This window comes from Strigops habroptila, chromosome 12 (genome assembly GCF_004027225.2).
Source record: "Strigops habroptila isolate Jane chromosome 12, bStrHab1.2.pri, whole genome shotgun sequence".
Classification (NCBI taxonomy): Eukaryota; Metazoa; Chordata; class Aves; order Psittaciformes; family Psittacidae; genus Strigops; species Strigops habroptila.
The window spans coordinates 14,057,583-14,079,743 of record NC_044288.2 but is presented as its reverse complement, the minus strand read 5'-3'; the positions used below and the strand labels follow the sequence as shown (position 1 = coordinate 14,079,743).

Sequence of the window (22,161 nt, the reverse complement as noted above, 5' to 3'; positions counted from 1 at the left end):
TAATAGGGAACATTTTGTGTTTATTCACAAACTCTAGGAAATCAGACTTGTGTTTTAGGGAACTTTAAAGTCAGTATGGATGTTCTGAAGAACTTGGCCTCCCACATCTCTATCTCAAAACCCTCTTTATTCCTCAAGTCCAGACTCACATGGGTTTTCTTCGGGTTCTTTCCCCCTGTTCTGGATAATTTGGCTTTTTTCCCTCTTTTTGATCACTTGTCCAACAGTAGAGAAGAGGTCCTGCCAGGTAAATGGATGGATTCTGCATCTGCATGACTGTCTCATGTCAGACAGTATCACACCTTGAACTAGTTGGTGTCGAAAGGTGTAATTTCTGCACTCCCATCATTGCCCATCTCAGCCATGCCTAAATGCAACTGAATTTTAACACCTGGGGGCTAAAAGATATTCAAAGCCAAATTCACCTAGGAGGAAGAAACAAGCTCTTTTAGCACCTCAGGTTCAAGGGAGATGTTTGCACCTGCTACAGCACATATAAGAATTATTTCTGGATTTTCAACCTTGTTTTTAGTCATCTGTGGCAATATCCTGGAATTGTGTTCCCATGTAGAAGCAAGAAAAACAATGGTGAACTCTCATTTAGCATCTCTCTAGGATCCTTTCCTAATCAGCTATCTTAAATGCAGGAAAACCGGTCTAGCAACAAAAGGGACAGGTCTCAGCAAAAATCCAAATGCAGCCCAGCTTTTAAGACACACCTGATCTAAAATAAGCCTGGCTCCCATGTACGTCTAAACCTGGCTCTGTGGATGGAAGTGAATGAAGATGAAGCCTGAATAAGAGACAGGCTGACCATGCTATACAGGTGCCTCATGAATGTCACCTTGCTCAGGGCCACCTCTTACGTGCAAGACCCCAAGGGGAAAACAGACACTACATGATGACTGTAGGGAACTACTAAGATTAAAACAATTAAAACAACAGGAACAAAACAAACATAATGGGACAAAAACTGACAGCAACTGTTCCAAAGAAACACCATTGGATGGAAAAATCAAGCATTCCTCCTTTGCCATTAAGCCCATAAGAGTTTTGTTGTACATGCAGCCAGGATGAAAAAGAGGAAACCGAAAGAAATGTTAGGAATTTTTGGAATCATGCCTAGCAGAGGGATGTTTGGAGCTGCAAAATTAAAATGATTGATGCAGTTTTCTTTTTTGTTGTTTATTTTTCTTAGAAGTATGATAAATGGCTCCTTCACATGCCAACAATTACAAGACAGGTAGGATGTTCCTGTTTGTTTGTTTTATAATATCAAAATTAGGATACAAGATTGAAGTTTAAATAAATAAATAGAATCAGACCTATATCCTAACTTTGATATTTGTGAGACAGAAAACAAACACTGGAGAGAGTGCAACAGAAAACATCTCAAAGCCGTGAGAATAGATCCACCTTCATTTGGAGGGGCCTGAGTCATTTCAGAGCCTGAACCACACTGGATGCAAGAACTACCTTCTGGACCACCTGCACTGCATTCATGTGCTTGTTGCTGATATGGGAAGTGCTGAATCTAATTTGAGCTGACTTAATAAATGGAGTAATCAAAATCCTTGGGCTTTATCCACTACCAGTTGATACATCTTTGATTTGTTGGGTTGGCTTTGGCTCAGGAGCTGTGTGACCAAACAAATCCATCAGCAAATGCTCTGCTGGTTTCCAGTAATACAGAGAACATGGATTAAATGTCTCTGCACTGGGTTATGTTAGCAAGCAAGCCTAAAGCCACACATATGATTTTGATAAAAATATTTTGATTAAAATATGTTCAATAAATATATCAGTTGGAGCATCTATCAGATTACTTAAAGCTATGGCTTCTGAGGAGTTGCTAGTCCCATTAAATCATTACAACTCACATGGCTCACGATTGTAATGTGAGGAATGTGCACAGCTGCATTCAAAAGGAACTGCATCTCTGACATGACTCAGATCACCATCTCAGTGTGCAGATTGTGGTAACACTGCTCTGAGCAGGTCAGTTTGCATGATGCACTTCACAGGGGCCAACTCACGTCCAGGAGTATGCTGTGTGCAGTGCCCAAGCTCTGCTACTAACTCAGATCTGGGTCTGTACCTTTTAAGGGTTCTTCTTTTTAAAGTGAGGTCTCCAAAGATATTTTATGTGACAAAGATATTTTACGTGACAATAGCTGATATGTGACAACTGCAGGTCTGCGCTCAGAAATGTAGGATTTGTGCTCATTTGGACTTGCCATAAATTTGGCACTTGCCAGGATCTGAATTGACTCAGTGAGTGAAAATGCACACCTTTTGCAGGGCTTGTTCAAAACTGACTCCTCACCCCTTCCAAATCACATTTCATTTTAGGAAACACCAAAATGCTTTCCCTGTGAGAACTCCCTCTGCAAGCACAGATCCCAGCCAGGGTAATACCATACTCTGCAAAGCTGTGCAGTTCACATGGCACAGGATGAACGTCCCTTTTGGGTAAGACTCTGTGAAACCAATGGTTACGCCACAGCACCCCCCTGCCATCACCTAATACAGCAGACACATTCATAGCAAGTGGATCAGCCAGGATCCAAGTTTCCAAATGCAGGGCTTGAATAATTAGATGCTCCCGTTGCTGCTCAGTGGCAGCTGGGTGTTTTACTTCCCTGCACATTATGCTGAGTTTTCATATCCCTTTTCCTCCACCTCCCCCACCTCCTTGCCTTAAGCTTTTGTGATTTACATGGCAATGGAGATTGAACTGTGTGCATACATTGATTTGCTGGGTGGTTTGGCAAAAGGAAGCAAATCCAGGCTACTTACCTCAGTGCAGACCCCTTTGGCGTTGCAATGCCATAGCCTTTGGAGTCCAAGTTACCTCCCACCTTCATGGTGTCACAGGGCTTCCGCTGCTCGATGTACTCGTTCATCGTGGACTCCAAGAGGTAGGCATACTTCCCTTTTGACTTCCTCACCCGGATCATCCCCTCTTCTGTCGTCCTCACGAAAACGGAGGGTTCGGCTGACTTCATGTAGGTCCACATCTTCTCAAACACTGCTATTTTGGACCGCTGCATAGGACAGCAGAAACCCAGCAGAAACGTTAACAGGGGTTTGGGTGACAGCTGAGATTGCCAGCTTGGACTGAACCCACATATCAGATGGGCCAAGGAAGCCAAAAGGGGTAACGGGATGTTAAGGAACCTCCTGCCATTTCTGCGCCAGGGTCCAACCCCTGATTTCTGCCACATATTTGCGTATAGCAACAGATTTTGTGGATCAAACCATGGGCAAAATAAGCTGGAAATCAGGAGATTATTTCTTTTGCAGCTGCCTAGAGTAGCTCCTCAGTAATGTGAGGAATTACACAGATACTTCATATTTGTGTTTACAATCACAGAATATCACATGTACTGGACACATTGCCAGCCTTCTGAGTGGCACAAGGAAAACTGGATTTTTGCTGGTTTAAGGGCAAGCTTAGCAGGTCCTAATGTAGTAAAGGGGAAGCAAGAGAAAAAAACAGACTCGAGCTGAGGATGAGAGAGGATGGGCCTGGAGGACTTGTCAAACAAGGGGCTAATAGAAATATCTGAAATAAATTTTCCCTTTTACCCTAAAAAATTCTTTCGTGGAGCCAGCTTCCAGGGTCCCATAGGCGATTTCCGTCTGCTTGGCCAAGTCCTCTGCACTCTCGATGGGAGAAACCATCCTTTCCACGGTGAGGAAGGCAGCCAGGTTAGCTGTGTAGGAGGATATGATGATCAAGGTGAAGAACCACCAGACGCCACCGACTATGCGGCCAGAGAGAGACCTGGACACAGAGAGGAGAGTCAAACACTGCACCCGCTCTTGGTAGGCCCATCGTTTAATGGCATTTGCTCAAAGTCACATTCTCCAGCCACTTCCAGGCAAGCCAAAGGTCTGTCTCACTTAATATTCTTTTCAAGGTGTCAGTGTAATTAGAGGGGGAATAAAATATTCATAGTGAAAGAAAAATAACAATAAACTGATTGAACTTGCTTTGATTTTCAATTCCTTTCAGAGTATATAATAACATAAATAATGAGACATGGGAACAACTATGAGAAAGCTTTATCTGGGCAGGACAATACACATCCAAACAGAATCTCTGGCAAGGTCTGCATCGTGCCACATTACCCCAGTGGGAAGGGGCACCAGTATGGAGTCAAGACCAGGTACATAGACCAGCTGGGACCACTGGGTCAGCTCCTTTATCACCTGAAGTTTCAAACCAAAACACTGTGTTTTTCTACAAGACATACTGAAGTTCTGAAAGGAGCTACAGCCTTAATGAATAATTTGCCCACTGACATTCTCTGGTTTGTATTAAGCAGACGGTTAGACAAGATGTTCATAATAGTGCCTTAAAATCTAGGTATTTTGCACTAGCTGCAATCAAATAGCCAATTATCTGTAACCATTAGATAGCTATAGAAGCATATAAGTCAAGCAGGCATTAATTTATATTAAAATCTTTTCAAATAATTTTTAAGAGTGGAAGATAATTTCAGGGTGACGTCAGTATTCATGCGTTCTGTCTAAAGTATTTACATGCTCTTTCTCTAGATGCACAGCACTGACCCAGACAGAAGGTAATTTACAATGCTATTTGATAAAGCCAGACAGTCTGACTAAGGAGGACTTGTCCATGAGAATCAGTGCTTATTTCTCTGGGGGGAGATCATATCTCCATGTCTCAGTATTGCCTTTCTGCTGACCTGAGTCACTCCACAGAAATATTGTTTATCAGATGATACACAGAGATATCTCAGTCCAGCTAAGGACACTGGACCAGCTCATGATAGTGTATGCTATGCTGTGTCCTGGTCTGCATGAAGCCTTGGGTCTAACTGCTATGGTTTACTGTGGTTTACCACAACTTGACAAACAAACCTGCACCCTCTGTCCCTCCATCGAGGCGAAAAACATACCCTGCAAATCTCTGAAATTAGAGCTGGAAGGAGACCTAAACCCACATAGCCCACCAACTGCATGACTTCATCTAGCTTCCACCCTTCCAGTTTGCCCAGTCTGGTTTTAAATGCTGCTGATGTGAGGGGAGCTGCTCCTGCAGATATCACGTCATCTCCCTGTTTAGACCAACTCATGTTGAAATCTCTTTAGTCAAAACTCCTTGAGATCACTTCCCAGGAGAAAGCATGCACAGTGACTGAGCTCACACCACACAGGACACGCTTTAACATGTGGAAATAAGGCCCATCCCACCACATCTGCTGTCAGCCCTGCGCTCCTGGAGAATGATCACAGCAGCTTTCACGAGTGCAGAGAGAAACTGCAGGAGACATGACTGCAAGGCATTGCAGTGACAGAAAGGACCAGCAGTGCATTTTACAGCTGTGACTGAAAGGACTTCTGCCCTCCCCTCTGGTTTCTTCTTCCATGGGCTTTTCTGAAACTGGACAGCAAAATCCATCTCACCATAAACACCACCTGAGTCAATGACTTTGAAGGGTCCACTTTGCAGGGTCTTTCAGGAAGGTCTATGGGACCCATCCCCAAGGTGATACTACAGCAAGTTCACAAATTCTTTTCATTATCATCCAGATCTTAAAAAACCTAGAAAGGTAGGACTAAGAAGATTTTTTCATGTCTACAGCCCACTGACATGGTTTCCAACCATAAGCTATATGCTGGTTGTTCCATGCTGCAGCGTGCCATGCAAATCTCCTCCTTTGTTGGCAACTGCAGCAACATGGCTGAGTCGACCAACAATCCCTCATCCCAGATTACTTTCTTTTTATGCCTGCCCATAACTGCCAGACAGAGACGGGGATCAGAGGTTTGTTGTGGGAGTGCTGGATGCTGTGAGAAAGGCAGGCAGATGGGCAGCACTGTTGTTCTACACTATCTTTAACTCTCTCAGAGAGACATACTCACCAAACAACCTCTGGAGATGAGCAGGGATCTCCAGGGATGATTCACCCCATCTATCCCAGGCTGGGAAAAGGTGCCTCTGCAGACCTCCCCCTCTATTGAATTTTGAAGGAATTGGGATATCTAAGTTGGGCTGAACAGCTAATTTTTAAGTAGCTAAAGTTAGGTGAGATGAATGCGACCCTCGTGCTTCCCATCTGCAGAGAATACTCAGCTTGCAGGGCTGTCAGCCCAAACAACTTTACCTTTTGTTTCAGATTTAGAGAGGGAATGGGGAGGGAGGCAGCTATGGATTCAGCTCACATGTCTTCAGATTGGTGGGGAAAAGGCAAAAAATACCTGTCTCTAATTAGCCTGGATGATGTGTGCTCAGGGAAGGAAGTGCTCAGAAAAGGCACAGAGGCGTTAAACGAAAGTAACCAGATAATGTCAAATAGAACAATCTCAGCTGATGAAGGCCACTTTGAGCTGGCAAATCCATTTGCATGGCAAATAATCACATCCATCTTCAGCTGTAAATTATACAGCCTTTCCTTCCTGACAAAGCTGGGATATTTCTGCAACTTGTTTCAATCCCTTCAGCGGCAGTCAGTCGGATTCCTGCCTCTAGATCCTCAACATCCTGGTGATATTCATTACTGGCTTATCCCACAGGGACTGCCTGCTGTCAGCTGCAGATGGCTTATGCTTCCTAGCTCTGCACCTGGCATTGACAGCACGAAATATATCTACAGGGTATTGAAACTGGGAGGTAACAAGGAAGGTTGGGGAAAGAGGGAGAAGGGACTGCAGCTTCTTTCTCATGGGAGCCAGATGAGACGGGATGCATGTCTGTGTTGTGCACCAGTCTCATTTGGGCTGTGCCTGCTCCTGCTGGTGGCCATTTCTCCTCATGACATGAGATGCTGTGAGGAGGTTATTGCTCACTCTCATAGGCTGTGGAGGAAAGAAGAGGAGACAAACAGCTTGCTGTGATTGCCAGCATGGCTAGGGCTTTGTGTGTATGATGTTTTATTGCAGACACTGCTAATGGGCAGTGTTTGCCCTCATGAGTAGATTGAAGCTAGAAGCTGTGAATTTAAACTGCTGTAAACATGTGTAGAGAAAACATTGAGCATAGGGGCTCTATAGGATATAATCTCTTTGCTCCATGGTTGTGCAGCATCTAACACAAGGGAGCACTGGTCAGTGATGAAGGCTCTTGGAGGCTAGTGCAATACAGTAAAAAATGTAAGTCATGATGAAACATCACATGAGCAGATTTGATCTCATGTGAGATCCCCATGGCTAGGTAGCAGTGAACACAGGTTAAACAGAACAAACTGGATTTCTCTGAATAACCATATTGCCTATTTAGATTTTGAGCCAATGCCTATTACTGCTTACCACTGCAAGTGTCTGGAAAGACAATATCCATTATGATCTTGTTCTGTTACTTCTGTAGATCAAGCAGGAGAGCAGCAGCGCTATCATCACGGGACATGTTTGCAAAAGTGCTTTTGTAATTTAGGAGAGAATGTTCCATTTCTAGAAGTGACTTCAATACTAGGGAGCTAAAAGCCTGGTCAAAAGCCAGTGGGACTTCAGAGTTATGTTTATGTTCTAGTAAGAGCAGTCACAGAGGAGCAGATATACCTCGTACTTCCAAGTCATTTTGAAGGTTTCAAAATCTCACTCCACAGCTGGATAACAGAAAATGACCTTCCACTTGACCAACAAATGTTTTGCAGCTTGAGCCCTAGCTCAAGTTCTTTTCACTAATGGGCAGTTTGGGGTTTAAATCCTCTTGCATGGAGAATTTACATGTCCCCATATCCATTCAAGCATAACATGAAGGCAATCAGCTCTCTGCTGTGTGAAAACGAGTTAGTGACTCAGTCCGCTGCAGAGATAAGGTGAGATGGAACACACTGGTTAGTACTTTAGAGATACGCTAAGGTTTGGGTGTTTGGATTTGTCTATTTGAACTCTGGATTTATTCACATTCATTATCATAAGCAATACTTGCAATAGCAGGATCTAAAAAAAATCTGAATAAAATAAACAAGGATAACAGTGAAAGGATTTAATGAATGGCTAATTCTGGGATGCACAAAGGGATGAAATAGATAGACTAGATTGTATATTTTTCAACCTATATAATTCCTTCTGCACCTACGGTCTTCTTTCTTCCAGAATCCAATTTAAGATCTGTTGGTTTCTTCCTCTAGCCCTGCCCGTGCTGGCTAAAATCACACTTCCCACCACTGTCTTCTCCCTGACTTGGGGTCCTGCCTGCCCCTCACAGCACAGTAGCAAGAGCAGGGTGCTCCTTTCCAAAATTACCCTCGCAGGAGTGAGTAGTAAATACTCTACCCTCATTATCCACGATGCAAAATCTACTTACAATTAGAGCTGGCTGGGAACCAGAATTTCAGTGCCATGGAAAATTCTGAAATAGTAAATGAAACCTTAATATTCTCAATAATCAGAATGAAAAGATAATGGTTGCAAATGTCCTCTAAAAGTAGCTGTCTGAAAATGGCTGGCTTGGGTCTGTCCAAGCTTTGCATTTTTCTATTATTTAATGTTTCATTTCTGGACTGCTAAAAGGCATAATTTTAACATGGTAAACAATTTTGTTTCTGCTTTCTCATTACAAATAATTTTCTTTCAGCTTCTGTAATACATTAAACCCTTACCTACTACATGTATAATTTAAAAGATAATTCTGGAATGTGTTATTTTAGATCTGTCTAATGGAAAACCTGAAAATAATAATTTTGATTTTCTTACTTAAATGACTTTTTTTTTTTTTTTTTTACCTTTCCTTGCAAAAGCAAATACATTTTGTCAGTAGAAACCAGGAAAGAATTTTAAGTTCCTTTTCTTCCCATGATGTGATTTTTTTTTTTGTGTTCTAGCCTTAGCATTGATGGATTCTTCACAGAAAAAAAGAAACTCATGCGGCTGTAATCTCTTAGTTCTTAGAACAAAATGCAATCCTTGATCAAACAATTTGCTCTTTGATCTTATCCCTTATGGAAGGTAGGAAAAGCTGACAGGAGTTTGCCTCTGCTTTGCCGTCTTGTTAGAAGAGCACAATACATTTTTGCAAAAAAACATTAACAAGATCATCAGAAAACAGACAAAATAAACCTCATTGGCAAACTGTTCAAGCACCATCTCAGTTCTCCCCCACTTCTCCCTTCCCCCTTCCCAAATCCATTTCTTCTGGAGAATTACACCTAAACTGACAGTGTTTTAATTAGAAGTGCAAATCCGGGATTCTAAAGCCATAGTTGCTCTGGGAGGATTTCCCAGATTTGCTGTTAAATTCAATTCTAATAAAGGCTCACTTAGTCAACTGACATATTTGTCACTGAATGAATTTATGCAAAACTGTTGAAAGAAAAGCTCTTACATGCTTGTTCTACTGATTGTGGGTCAAATCCACTTTTGGTCTTCTGCCCACACAGATCCTCTGATCTCCAGCACTACTCTGCTAATTTGATACTGACTCTACACAATTTCGTGGGTCTGTCTGAAGACTGAATTGGTAGTGGATTAGTTGCAAACATTTTGCTCCAGTTTTGCTCTTATTTTAAACAAATTTGCAACATTAGACTCTGTCAATGTAAATGAGCTTTGCTTTTTTTCTGTATGTCACAGACCATCTGGCACGATTGGTCTCACCGTTTTATCTCCCACCCTGACATGAACATCAGATTTGTTTGAAAAGCCTCTGAATAGTCATAGATAGAGGGACAAACTTAGCATGGGGTTGTGGAGCTGGGAACAGCTCTGGGTGCATCCATCACACACATGCTGCAAAGCTCTTATCTTCTTATACTCTGCTATGCCACAGAGAGTTTTGAATGAGCAGTTTGTCACAGAATCATAGAATGGTTTGGGTTGAAAGGGACCTTCAAGTTCATCTAGTTTCAACCCCCTGCCATGGGCAGGAACACCTTTCACTAGAGCAGGTGGCTCAAAGCCCCATCCAAATGAACTGTTTGTCATGAAATTAAAGTGATTATAACGCATGTTTCTCCATGCTGTATTATCAATTTTATTGCCCTTATCAGTTTGCATTTACATATTATTGAACCCCAATGGCTGGTATACGAGTCTGGAGCCCCGACTGCAGTGCTGGGCCTTAGCACTGCAAGAGAGCCCTTACAAACATAGAAATAAGAATGTTCTCTACTGACATTCTTATTTACCTCTCCCAGCAGTACAAATTCCTCCTTCAGCTCCCCTCACAACCTTTCTACAAAGGTAACAGCTGACTATTTTGATTCCCTGTGGGTAACATTAACCTGTGAGACAGGGTAAGAAAGCTGAGGGTGCATAGGTACTGGCAGTCCAATGCTGTCTCTTTTCTTGCTTTTCGTTTTCTAATTTGAAAACATTTGAGAGCTTCTTAACTTTTGCATATGGCCTGGAGATCTGCTTTTTTGCATGATTTGAGGCAAACCATGTCAGCTCAACCAAACCCCAAAGCCAACATGCTGTAAGGAGGCAATATGGATTGCAGAATCCCAGCAGAAGTCCTTTTAAGGAGGAGTCTTGGGGTCACTTGCTGTGTAAATATTGCGACAACTGAACATATTGTTTGCAAATATGCAGAAACACCCAGATTCAACAGGAGGTGTATATCTGTGAGACTTTAATTATAAGTCATATTTTATTTACTGTTTCTTTCTACCTAAGCTAATGGCCTTGGACAGCAGTATATAGTCCCTCTCCTACTGTTTCATCTCTTTTGCAGAATATGTTGGCACTTTTTTCTTCAATTTACCTTTAATGGGCAAAACCTCTCTCTAAAGTGAGCTTTCCTGCTTAGTCAGAAATGCATCATGCCACTTGTGGTTCTTCAGTCATTGGAGCTTGGATTGCTGCAGTGCTAAGTATAAGCATGACTACATGGAGTCACTACATGCTGTTTTCAAGATATTCACTTAGCATTTTGACAGGCAAGAGGTACCTAATAGCCTAACTAGAGGAGTATAACGTCAGAAGCTTTTTTCTGTTGTTCCTTAGAAAGCCCTGCCGCTTTATGGGTAGCTTAATTTATTTCTCTAATTCAGTTCCGCACTACAGGAGAAGAGGATAAATCACATTTATGAACTTCACCTGGGTGGGTGGCCTGAAGCATTGGTCACCAAGTGGAATTCACCTCTGAGCTGCTGCTTTGCCCACTTCCCCTTCCTAAGACATTTAATCCCTGCAGGCAGAGGCAGCATCAAACGCGCCCAGCTATGCAGGGAGTAATTTATCCACCCCATAGCAGTCTGCAGGTTGTGAGCTCCTGTGGTCCTCAACGGACACAAATTGCAGCCTGCTGATACACAACCAACACAAGTCACCTGCTTAACTAACGAAGGATGGCGTTGGAAGCGCTAGATGCCAAGCAAACATGGACTGACATAGGCAGCCAGTCCCCCTCAACTTCAGCAGGACCCACGTGCCACCGGTGATATAAAAACACTCCTACAGAGCAGAACTGCACAACTAAGATATGTCCTTCACTCGAGAGAGCCACCTTCCCTGAACAGTCAGAACTGGCTGCTGAAATGAGATTCTTATCTCTAAAACTGCAGGATAGTACACCCAAGTCTTCCAGAGTACTGGTAAAAAACATTGTAAAGAAAGAGCTAAAGATAGATGCATGAGGTGGAACCTTGATTAAAAATAGGAGTGTGGTTGAAAGGCAGAACAGATAGATCCAAAGAAGTACACTGTCATCCTCTCAAGTACAGGAGCCTCTCCATGTTGCAAACCAGGGTAGTTTAAGGGATGAGTATTTAGATAGAGGTTTGCTGAGAAACACGTGGTCACTTCGGGCTGCTTGGCAGCTCTGTTGAAAGGCAAAGTCATCCCTCTTCTGCAGTTCTGCCAGCTTTTGTACAAGGGGAAAAAAGTCTCTCATCATGCCTTTGAGCAAAAATTTCACTGTAAAAAAAGGCTCTTCGTATTTTTCTCACTTCTGTGACATTTGTTTGCTTTGCTGAGAAAAACTCGCAAGGTGACAAGCATAAAATTTTGTCAGCAGCACTGGCTGGAGCCCCCCAGGAGACTCATTACTCAGGGACTTCCTCAGCCTCAGGTGGCCCCAGATTTAACAGCACTCATCCTTCTTTTTAAACAACAGCCTATTGTGCTAATGTCCTTTGCTGTGTTGCTGGATTTCATATGCTGTCCCTCAGTCCCTTCTTCAAAGTCTGCTTGATGAAAAAGCTTTTTTCCAAAAAAGATTTACTGTACTTTGGATTATACACTACCAGTTCTTCCTTCTTCCAAGATCCTCTTTAGCACCCGCATGTGCTCACGATTTTGAGCTCTGTTTCTGAAACTTTTGGGCAATGTCACAATAACTTAGTTCAGACTTCTTCCAGGATGCTTTGCCTTGGTTCTTTTTACTCTGGTTTTTTGTATGTCTTTTGTTCAGATTTCCCAATCTGGTGAGAGAAAGGCCTTTTCTGGAAGGAAAGTAATTTCTGCAGTGGAAGATTGTGACTCTAAGCAATATTCTCAAAGATTCCCTTCCTTTTATTTCTCATTTCTAATTTAAAATGCGATCCCCCACCAAGGCTGTACAAGTTACATTTTCCGTATTTTCACTTTGAGCCTTTCTTTTTTCTACAAGAGCATACTGTAGCCCTTGTAGAAGTGTCGAGGAATAAGTCTGGTCTCCCCAGCCAGTGTTTTTTTTTAGAAGCGCTTTACATGCACAGGAGTGCCTGTCTTTTAACATTAAAAATCCCAAACTGTGAAGGGAAAACATGTTCAGTGTTTCTGCTACCCCTTTTCCACCTGCTAAGATCCATTTGGTGACTTTATTTTTGAAGGCTTCAGAAGCACTGCTAAGATGAAAAGCTGCCTCCTCCCTCTGTTTGCCTCTCTGCAGCCTGAGATCCTGCTCCTTACTGAGAGCTTCAAGAAATGAGAGAAATGAGAGAATCCCTCCTATGGGAGAGCATCCTGACTCCTGCATTTGGGCCCTCATGGACCCTTCTTCGCATCTCACACCTATCCACAGCATACAGGTGCTTATTTTCACTGCTTTTCCCTTTCACCATATGAGGATTCATCTTCTCCCTTCTCCTCTTCTACTCCCCTGCTCACACATTTGCCTCCCATTACTTCTCATCAGACTGTGTTGGGAGAATTCATTAGTGTATATAGCATGCTTTGAAGTTGTCCAAATAACGATGATGTAACACTTTTGCACTTCTATAGGCTCTTTTATCTGAAGATCAAAGTAGTAAGTTATGATTACCATGATTGGATTATTGCTGCTTAGCCTTTGGATCTAAGGGTAAGCAGCAACTCTTCTGGGTAGGCATTAATCAGAATTACTGGCTGATTTTATTAAATAGATTGAATGCCATAAACCATGCTGCTGCTTAAAGAAAGGGGTTTGTACACAAGCTGTACACCCTTTCCTACTATTTGATGATGTGGATCAGGTGGCACCTAGCTGTCACTTGACTCCTTTGATCCAAGTGAAAATGGAAGTTAGACCAAGACACCAGCATGGAGGACATCAGAGGTAACTCCATGCTCTGCCTCCTCCAACTCTAGATCTTGTCCAAGCACAGCAAAGCATTTATCCCTATTTCTTATCAGGACCCACATTTTGCTTTTCCCAAATACTGGGCTTCATCAAGCCTTTCACAATGTATCACCTAGCACCTCTGTCATATTTCAATCAATTTGTCTTTGCGTGCTCACCTTTTTGGGGTGCTACAATAGACTCTATGTATGCATTCCCAAACTTCTTGTGAAAAGGGGGTATGGTGGTTCCCCAGTTACAGGACAAGTAGTTGGGGTGAAATGTGGGGCAAAAGCAGAATAGGTAGAATAAATCCCAAACTCCAGTGGAATAAGTACTCTGAGCCTTCCTGTGGGAGGACATGAGGTTTTGGTCAGCTGGGGATTAAACCAGCAAAGAGCAGCTGTGGATGCTCTGTGTGTTATGAGCCAGAACAATTTGAATTGAGGAGTTCAATGCTCATTCAGCTGTGTACCCAGAGAGTATGCACATGATATCTTAGTGCTGATAAAAGTGATGTACAGCATATGGAAGAGTTATTTAAGCAGGGCTTCCCTGTGAAAACATGCTCAGGGCTTCTCAGCTTAGCTACAATATTTTTCTGGAGTGCCAATGCTAAAGCAGCGTGTGACAGACGGCCTTGCAGAGGACACCACTTGGGGGAGATGGAGGTCATTCAGCTCTTCACAACCCTTATTCTTCAACAAAAACACTTGGCAGTGCAACCTAGCTATTAGGAAGACGCAACCACGTGCAGTCCTGGCTGGAGCTCAGAGGATGTCAGACCCCAGCTGAGTGGATGGCTCAGGGATAACAGGTTATCAAGAGGGAAGAAAATGAAAAGAGAATGTGTGTTTTTCTTACTGATTGAAAATTGGCAAGTTGGAGTACAGTATAATAGGGAATCCCTGGAGCCTCAGAGGGTCTCCTGCCAGAGTCATGGAGAAGGCTATAAATCTCAGAGGACCCCTACAAATCTTAGTGCCACTCACGATCCTAAGCCAGCACAGAGCATTAGAAACACAAGCAGCACATGCCATTTCCACGTTAGAGATGCCCTAAAAAAACTTCCCAATAGATTCAAAAACTGGACAATACATTTTCCATCCCTTTCTATTTTTAGCTATATTTCCAATCAGAAATATGAGAAACATTCATTTAGTCCAGAAGAAAGAGATTGCAAATATATTTTTAGCTACATAAATCTGCTTTTGGATGGAGTGTTTGTCTTCTTATTTTAAACACAGCTGGTGGAATGATTAGTAAATCTGTCACTCAGTGGGAGGACCTCTAGCAAATTTCTTGCTGCCCCCCCAGCAACCTCAATGGTAAAGGCCTGAAGTCAGAGCTGTGGAAGAGTGACTAGATATGCCTGATAGGGAAACCACCCCAAGGACGTGGCTTACACGTCAGTGGAATGAGCATTCATTACATCTGGAACATTTAAAAATATTTAGATGGCAGAGCATGGAAGTTCAATAGACTCATTTTGTCCTTTACAGATCAAGTTGAATTTCCCCGACAATATTATCTCAGTCAGTTATTTTCTTCTTTTGAGTCCTGTGTATCTTCAGCATTTTTCCAAATGAAAAAGATGACAACAAGGATGACTATTTTAAAAGAATTTCCATTTTCTCCTGGCTGCCACATTCCGGTTGCCATGGAAGTGCGCAAACTCCAAGGGGGACTGTTTAGTTGGATATTGTGCAATTTGTCAAGCTGCTCCTCTGGTGAGTCACTTTCCCAAGTTAAGTGTGTTTCAGAGATAACTGTGGTCATCAGCTCCTGGTGATTTGCAAGTACTGCTCTTACCCTGTGACCTGAATTTCCTCTCCTTGGATATAATTAACTCTGCCAGGTAGACATAATCACAAAATTGCTTTAAAGAGACTTTTATAGAAGTTAGAATCCTAATTTTTTACTTTTATTCTGAAAGACCAACCTTAGCTCACCAGTTCAAGCAAACTGTCAAAAGTAAATGATCCTGACCTTTGTCTCTATGGACAAGCTTTTAAGCCTCCCAGATTTACCCCATGTTGAAAAAGGAGTAGAGGTGCTGAACCAGCCTTGCTCCCAGCCTGGTTTGCTCCCCCCAGAGCAGCCCTAGCATGAGCTGCAGGTTGCATGTACTCCCTAAAGAAATGTCAAACTGCTGCTTCTTTCATCGCAAAAATGTGCTCTTTGCCCCGAGACTGAGCAGTGAATCCAACTGGTGGTCAGCAACCAGGTCTGCAGGAGCAAGTACACCAAACCCCATGTTCCCAGAGAGGCTTCAGCAAGCCCTGCCAGTGAGCTCCACTCCACCACCCCCAGACCCTCCTGTGCAAACAGCGCAAGGGAAAAAGTACAAATCTTTCCTTGTTGCTTCTGGGAATCCTGCCTTGGAAGAGCTTGAACAGCTCCCCAGGGACTCTCCAGGACAAGTTAAGTCCTGTTTAAGGTTATAGCGGGTACCACAAGGACAACACCAGAACTGTTCATCAGGCCAAGACGACAGGCGGCTGCTTGGAGTGTCAAAGAAGATGCGTACTGAAATCAAGAGGAGTAGCCAAGTAAACACCAAAGCTTCATTTCAGGAAGGAATTTAAATCCTTTCAATTGCTAAATGCAGCTGATTCTAATTTCCCCAATTCTAAATTTTTAGCAAAATATGTAAGTACTCTGCAAATGTGAGTTAACCAAAGGACAGAATAGAAATAATGTTCTTGAAACAACCCAAATCAAACCTCTCACTAAAAAAGAGAAAATTTTTGTCCTAACCAATTTCTGATTCAGATCTTGGTGAAACCGGATAAAATCTTTCAGTACGAGGAATATCTTGATGAAATTTAAAAGTGCTGCTATTTTTCAAAGTCTCTAGAGGCTAGTTTAGGAAAAAACCCTCAACAACTTGTGGAGCAATTTTGCTGTGGTTTCCACCAGCTCTACGGCTTAAGTCTCCTGTGTATTTTTCAACTGATCTAAAAAGAAATGTAAATAAACAGGAAAATAGCAGAAGAAAATCTTCAGCATTAATTACAGGTACATAATAAATACCATACTTGCTCTTCCACAGACAATCCTCTATGATTGAATGCCATAGAAAGCCTGTGAGGGTGTGCAGTGAAATACAAGCCCGGCTGCACACTGTATAGATCAGCCAGAGCACCCTGTTTCCATGTCATTAGAAACAAATAATGATGTCCACAAGATGCTTATAAATAATAGTATCTATTGACTGGATAGCAGCCAGCAATTTGTATCTCTCCTTCCTACCTCAGAGTGCATTCATACATCATCTCTGTGAGTAAACCTCCCCAAGCAGCACATTCCCCAGAGATGGGGGGTCACTGCTTGGCACGTGCCACTGCACTCTGCATATCAGGTCTGGACTCTGCAGGCAAGTTAAGACCCATATAACTCTTTATCCCAAGCCAGCTGAAGGGTGGATCGCGTCTTGCACTGTGTCTCCTTACATATAGCAAACACCCAAAATCTATAGGGCACATTGGTGCAAGATATTCCGCAGCAGTGGTCCCCTATGACACCTCGTACAGACTAACACAACATCTCTTCCTGTTCCTGCATCCCTGCTGATGCTCTTGAAACATCCCCTTTCAAGTCTGGGTCTCTCCCAGACACAGACTGTGATGAAAGCTTCATCCATCATTTCACTCCCAGCGCAGGCTGACCAGGGCATCTCCAGCTCTGTCATCAATCACACGGATTATACCAAGCTGTGTTGTTCAGGTATCATGACATGATACCCTATCATGTCATGATATGACTACACATTTCCCTACTACTCATGCTATGTTTTGATCTGAAATCAAAATAAATGTGTTTTGTTTCCACAGTACAGTATAAAGAGAACCCCCATGGAGCTGGGTTTATTTTTGGAGATCTCTGTTTAATTTTCCTCTGGCAGGGCACAAAGGATGGCTGCATTTACTGGGTGATACTGCGTGATATCTATCCTCCTGTCAAACCCCAGTGGGGACAAGACTCCTATAGTCACTCAGCTGAGAGAAACTGTATATTATATCTCATGTTATCTTCAAAGGAAGAATAAATGCCTTTCTGGAAGATCTATTTTAGCCAAATGTATTTCATTTTAGTTAAACATAAGTTTTCTGAGTCACAGGAAGAGTAACCGGATTAAATTTAATAGTCTCCAATATACAGGAAGTCTCTTTTGGGCTCAAACATATGAAGCAACACATTTAGCAATAATAAAAAATAGAAGATCAAGCTAAGAAGCTAAGGAGGGAAATACACATTTTGCTCCCTGTTTTTTTTAATCCTTTTCACACCTATCAAATACTATATTTTGTAGAAAACGATGGGTCAGATGAAAAATTCAGATGCCTCATTTTGCTGCAGAGGAGGTCAGGAAGTGCAGACGTCCCCCAGGGTCTCCTTCTCCAAGGCCTCAGGTCTACCCTGAGTGAGGAATGTCCTGGATGTTGGCGAGGTCCCACTCTCCACAGCTGCTACACACTGGGGTTATTTTAAGCTCTGAAGACAGTTTATCAAATTACATTTCTGAAAAATGGTACAATGTGAGTTCTATTTACTTCACATTTCTCTTGCTGCAGGCTCCCGCTATTGGCTGCAGGATATTTATTACCTCTGAGAATCTCTTTTCTGGGCCTGTATTTCACATTTAATGAGTGCTTTTGCAATTTCATTACTGTTTTCTGAAGTTAAGGTGGCACTTTACAAAGCCTAATGGTTTATGGCCAGTTTCAGACTTCGCTGGGTTCTGCCCATTATTACGCACATGAAACTACTCACAACTCCAATATGTTGTTTCTCCTCCATTCTGCTATGTATAAGCCAGTACTCGGAAAGCACAGACTTTAATGGCAGCAACAGGGACCATTTCAAACCAACTAGGACAAATCAGTCTGTGCTGTATGACTGAACTACATCCAGTGATAATGCAGAAGGGGACTGCACACTCCAGTGGGAAATGTCCGAGAGCTAATAGCCTCCTTTGGTTGAAATTATGTACCTACAATTGAGTCATTCCATTTACGGCTTAGGAGGGATGGATTCTTTGCTCATGCTAATATTGAAGCATCCAAAGGCCCACACGGACTGCCACCAGCTCTGGTTGGAACTCTCCATGACTGGTTACTGCCTGGCCTTTGTCACATTCATCCTATACCTAGACATGAAGGCTTCAGAGCTTCAAGGACACCAGTCAACCTCATGCCCAGCAGCCTCTCTCCTGGGGTGAAGAGGCTATGAGCACATAACCCACAGCTACACTCTGTCTTTGCCATCCACAGGTTGTCAAATCCACAATGCATCTTTAAAGTCCTTGGTAGGTTGTGACCAGCATACTTAAAAACCTGATTGAAGCTCTGGCTAGTAAGAATGTCCTTAAAAAAGATGCCACTTTCCTTCAAAAGCAAATTTTTGTCTCTGTTAGGGACCAAAGTGTCCTGGGGGCTGGTCTGAGACTGAGGAATGCACATTTACAAGGGCAAGGAACTGCTGCAGACCTCAGCACCCTCTGTGCTGAGTGATGTGTCTGCAGTTTTGATCTTCCTTTCTTTTTTTATGATAAATACATAGTGGCATATGCACTTAAAACAAGCATGCTCTGGGAAAAAAAAACCAAACCTCCAGACAAATTTCCCCTACTCCTTCCCAAAACAAAACTGAAATAAACAACCCAAAACCTCTACAAAAACAAAATACACCCCTGCACTTGCTCCTTTCTGCCAGGGAGAGAATGACAGAACAGATGTATAACAGAAGCTATTTATGTTGGTTAATATATTACTGGGAGATGCTGAGATTGTAGTGATAAGTTTAGAAGCAACCACATAGGAAATATATTGGAATAGAGCAGATCCCCACCTGCCCACAGTGTGGTTCTACCAAGCATTCATTGCTAAGTGATGTGTCGCAGAAACCCTGCACTAGGTTCGTGTGAAAAATACATGTGAAATACAGAGCGCACTCAGAGCCTTTCTGTACAACAGCATCCTACGGGAATTCTCACTCTTCTGCTTCCTCCTTCCTTTCTCATTTCACAGAAATGCCCCCCTCCACTTGCAACCATCTCAAGGAGCTGTACTCAGAGTACTGGGAGTTATAATAGTTCCCATATTTCATTTTTGAGATTTTCTCTTCTTGCAAATATCTGTAGTCTGGAAGTGCTCTTGTGCTCCATGGGAAAATATTCGTTTCAATGAAATTGTAATTTTCATTATCAGGATGATCAAATTAACAACATTAAAATAACAATAACAGAACCATTCTCATTTACCATTTCAAAGCAAAATAAAGCAACCCTTTGAAATGGTGATTCAAGGCACGTTGTTTAGCTAGAGCAAATCTTGTTATTTGAATCAAACCCACTGATCTCTCCCTGACACTTTTTTATTAAAGATGTTTCCAAATCTGCTCTTTTGCAAAGTCTCAGCTTTTTACCTCTCCACGTTCCTCTTTGGAACAGAAGTTGGCTATTGAAATATCCCCAAAGGAAGCCATTCTCTTTCCTAAATAAGAATAATAGTGACAAGAACAACAACGAGAATGAAAATCACAATAACCTGATCCTAACACACAGAGCTGTGTTACAAGGAAGTGCTAAAGTTGAAATTCCCTCTGCTGGGAAAACTTTCTGACTACTCCTCCTGGACTCCTGTTAATCAATGATCAGATGATAAAACACATTCATAAAAGCTGTCACTATCAAAATGCCCTGCAGGCTTTTATTTCCCTGCTATCCCAAACTCATTAGTATTTGGACAAATTGGCATCCAATAGCCAACAAGCTGATGCCTGGCCTCCCCCACCATCCCATGGGAGCTGTGGAGAGTTACTAGAGCTACTACACTTGCCGATAGAGTTGTCTCTCCTTCTTGTCCCCTGAGCTTTGATGCCATCCCAGCATGTGGGAAGTTATTTTCTGCCTACTGTGACCACCCATAAGACACGTATCTCTGCTGACATCTCCTCTGAAGAGAAGGGACACAAAGCCCTGAAAAGGAAGGATGGAGAAAAAAAGAAAACAAAAGGACTCCTTGCTCTCTGCTTTCATCGGAACATCACTTCAGATGTCACCATGGCATGTAAATTCAGAAAATACATAAACAGCCTATAAATTTATCCTTGTGACTGGCAGTACCTCTGGTTTGAGTCAAATTGGCATGAGTGTGCCTCTCAGAGTTGTGGAGTGGGTGCAAGACAGCTGTGTCCTGCAAGCTGTCCTGCAGCATCTAGCAGCTTTGGTGCTAGAGCTGCTCTCCCACCATCCAACATCCAGAGCACACCTCTTGGGAATGATGGGTACAGACAATCCACATCCCAAGCCACAGCATGTTAACCCTTATTCATCTTCACAAACCTTAAGGACATCTGCCCTGGACACAGAACATTGGAGGTGTCAAAAACCTTATCCCTGGCTCATCTCTGATCCTGCTTCATGAGAATATACACACACCACAAGAAAGATCCTTCAGTTATTATAGACATTACTTGCGAGACATATAATTTGTGCATTTGTACTTCTCTGGCCTTTCGAAAGGCCAATAATAATTAAAGCCACTCAGTGAGCTCCATAATGTTTGGCACAGACCATATAACCTTTCACTGGGTACCTACTGTATTATTTCTCTTACTTTACTGGAATTTTATAGTTTCCCTGTAATGTTAAAATGATCTCGCTTCTAACAACAATAAAACAAATGACTGACAAAAATTGATAGCAATTGGCTGGCTTTAGAAAATCTTGTTTGCATTTCTGTACATTCCCCCAAAAGAATTCCTCAGGATAAATTTAGAATGGTATTTTGTGGTCTTGACTTTGAGGTCCCAAGGTCATGGCTGAGAGACCTGTGAACCCTTGGATCCTTTCTGAATCTAACTGATTTACAAAACTACACAACTGTTCAGGAAGGAAGGTCAAAAAGAACCTGTTCTGCTCCAGAGCATGCAAAGATTAAACCACATGAACAAGAAAAGTTTAATTGCGGAAGGCAACCCACCTTGGAGAAATATCACATCCTTGCTGCATGAAAGCTCCTAGGGAGAACCAGAGACTGTTGAATATCCCAAACTCATTTGTCTGGTCATTGGCCGGCTGGTCCCGTCCTTCCTCGAATTCCTCAGTGTGCCACTCGTAAGGGCTGAAGCGACTCACCAGGAAGAGAACAACACTCACTCCAATGTAGGCAAAAACAATGCACATCCATATCTCATAAGCCAAAGGATCCAGAAAGGAAAAAACTCCTGGTTTGGACTTCTGAGGTTTTTTTATCATGATAGATATACCTAAGCTCATGAACGGTTTGGAAAAGTCTATAACTTCTTCTCGAACCAGAGTGATGGTTAATGGAGCCACAGCCACATCCGCCCTCTGAAAAGGAGAGAGAGAGAAGAGAGATTTACATTCTGGGGATAAAAATACATCTACTAACTCCAGCTTATGTTCCTTTGATCTCTGTTTACCCCTGCTATCTCAGAAAAAATCAGACAAAACCAATTGCAAGAGAAATGGTAAAAAGGAATAACCCATAATATTGGTGGAATATTTCAATTTTATCACTACTGATTACCAGTTCATGTTTTGGAATCATAGCATTTCTTTTTGCAGCCACCTAGCTCTTCTTGTCTGATTTATCCACTGATGTCACAGTCTGATGCAGATGATTTTCGCTAAAAGAGCTTTATCATCCAGACATCAAAAGAGGCAAGGAAAAGGCCAACTGCCTGAGAAAGGATGC

The 22,161-nt window shown here is 42.4% G+C and overlaps 1 protein-coding gene across 4 annotated transcripts in view; it reads right to left on the bottom strand.

Moving 5' to 3' along the window:
• The window catches only part of GRIA1 (glutamate ionotropic receptor AMPA type subunit 1), a 121,876-nt gene that overhangs the window by 15,038 nt on the left and 84,677 nt on the right, over window positions 1-22,161 (bottom strand). For all 4 annotated transcript variants that reach the window (XM_030504316.1, XM_030504317.1, XM_030504315.1 and 1 more), the window contains 3 exons: window positions 21,424-21,794; window positions 3,592-3,790; window positions 2,800-3,047 (listed from right to left, as the gene is read on the bottom strand). In XM_030504316.1, coding sequence (XP_030360176.1) covers window positions 2,800-3,047; window positions 3,592-3,790; window positions 21,424-21,794 — 818 coding nt within the window. The remainder of the gene's footprint in view (window positions 1-2,799; window positions 3,048-3,591; window positions 3,791-21,423; window positions 21,795-22,161) is intronic.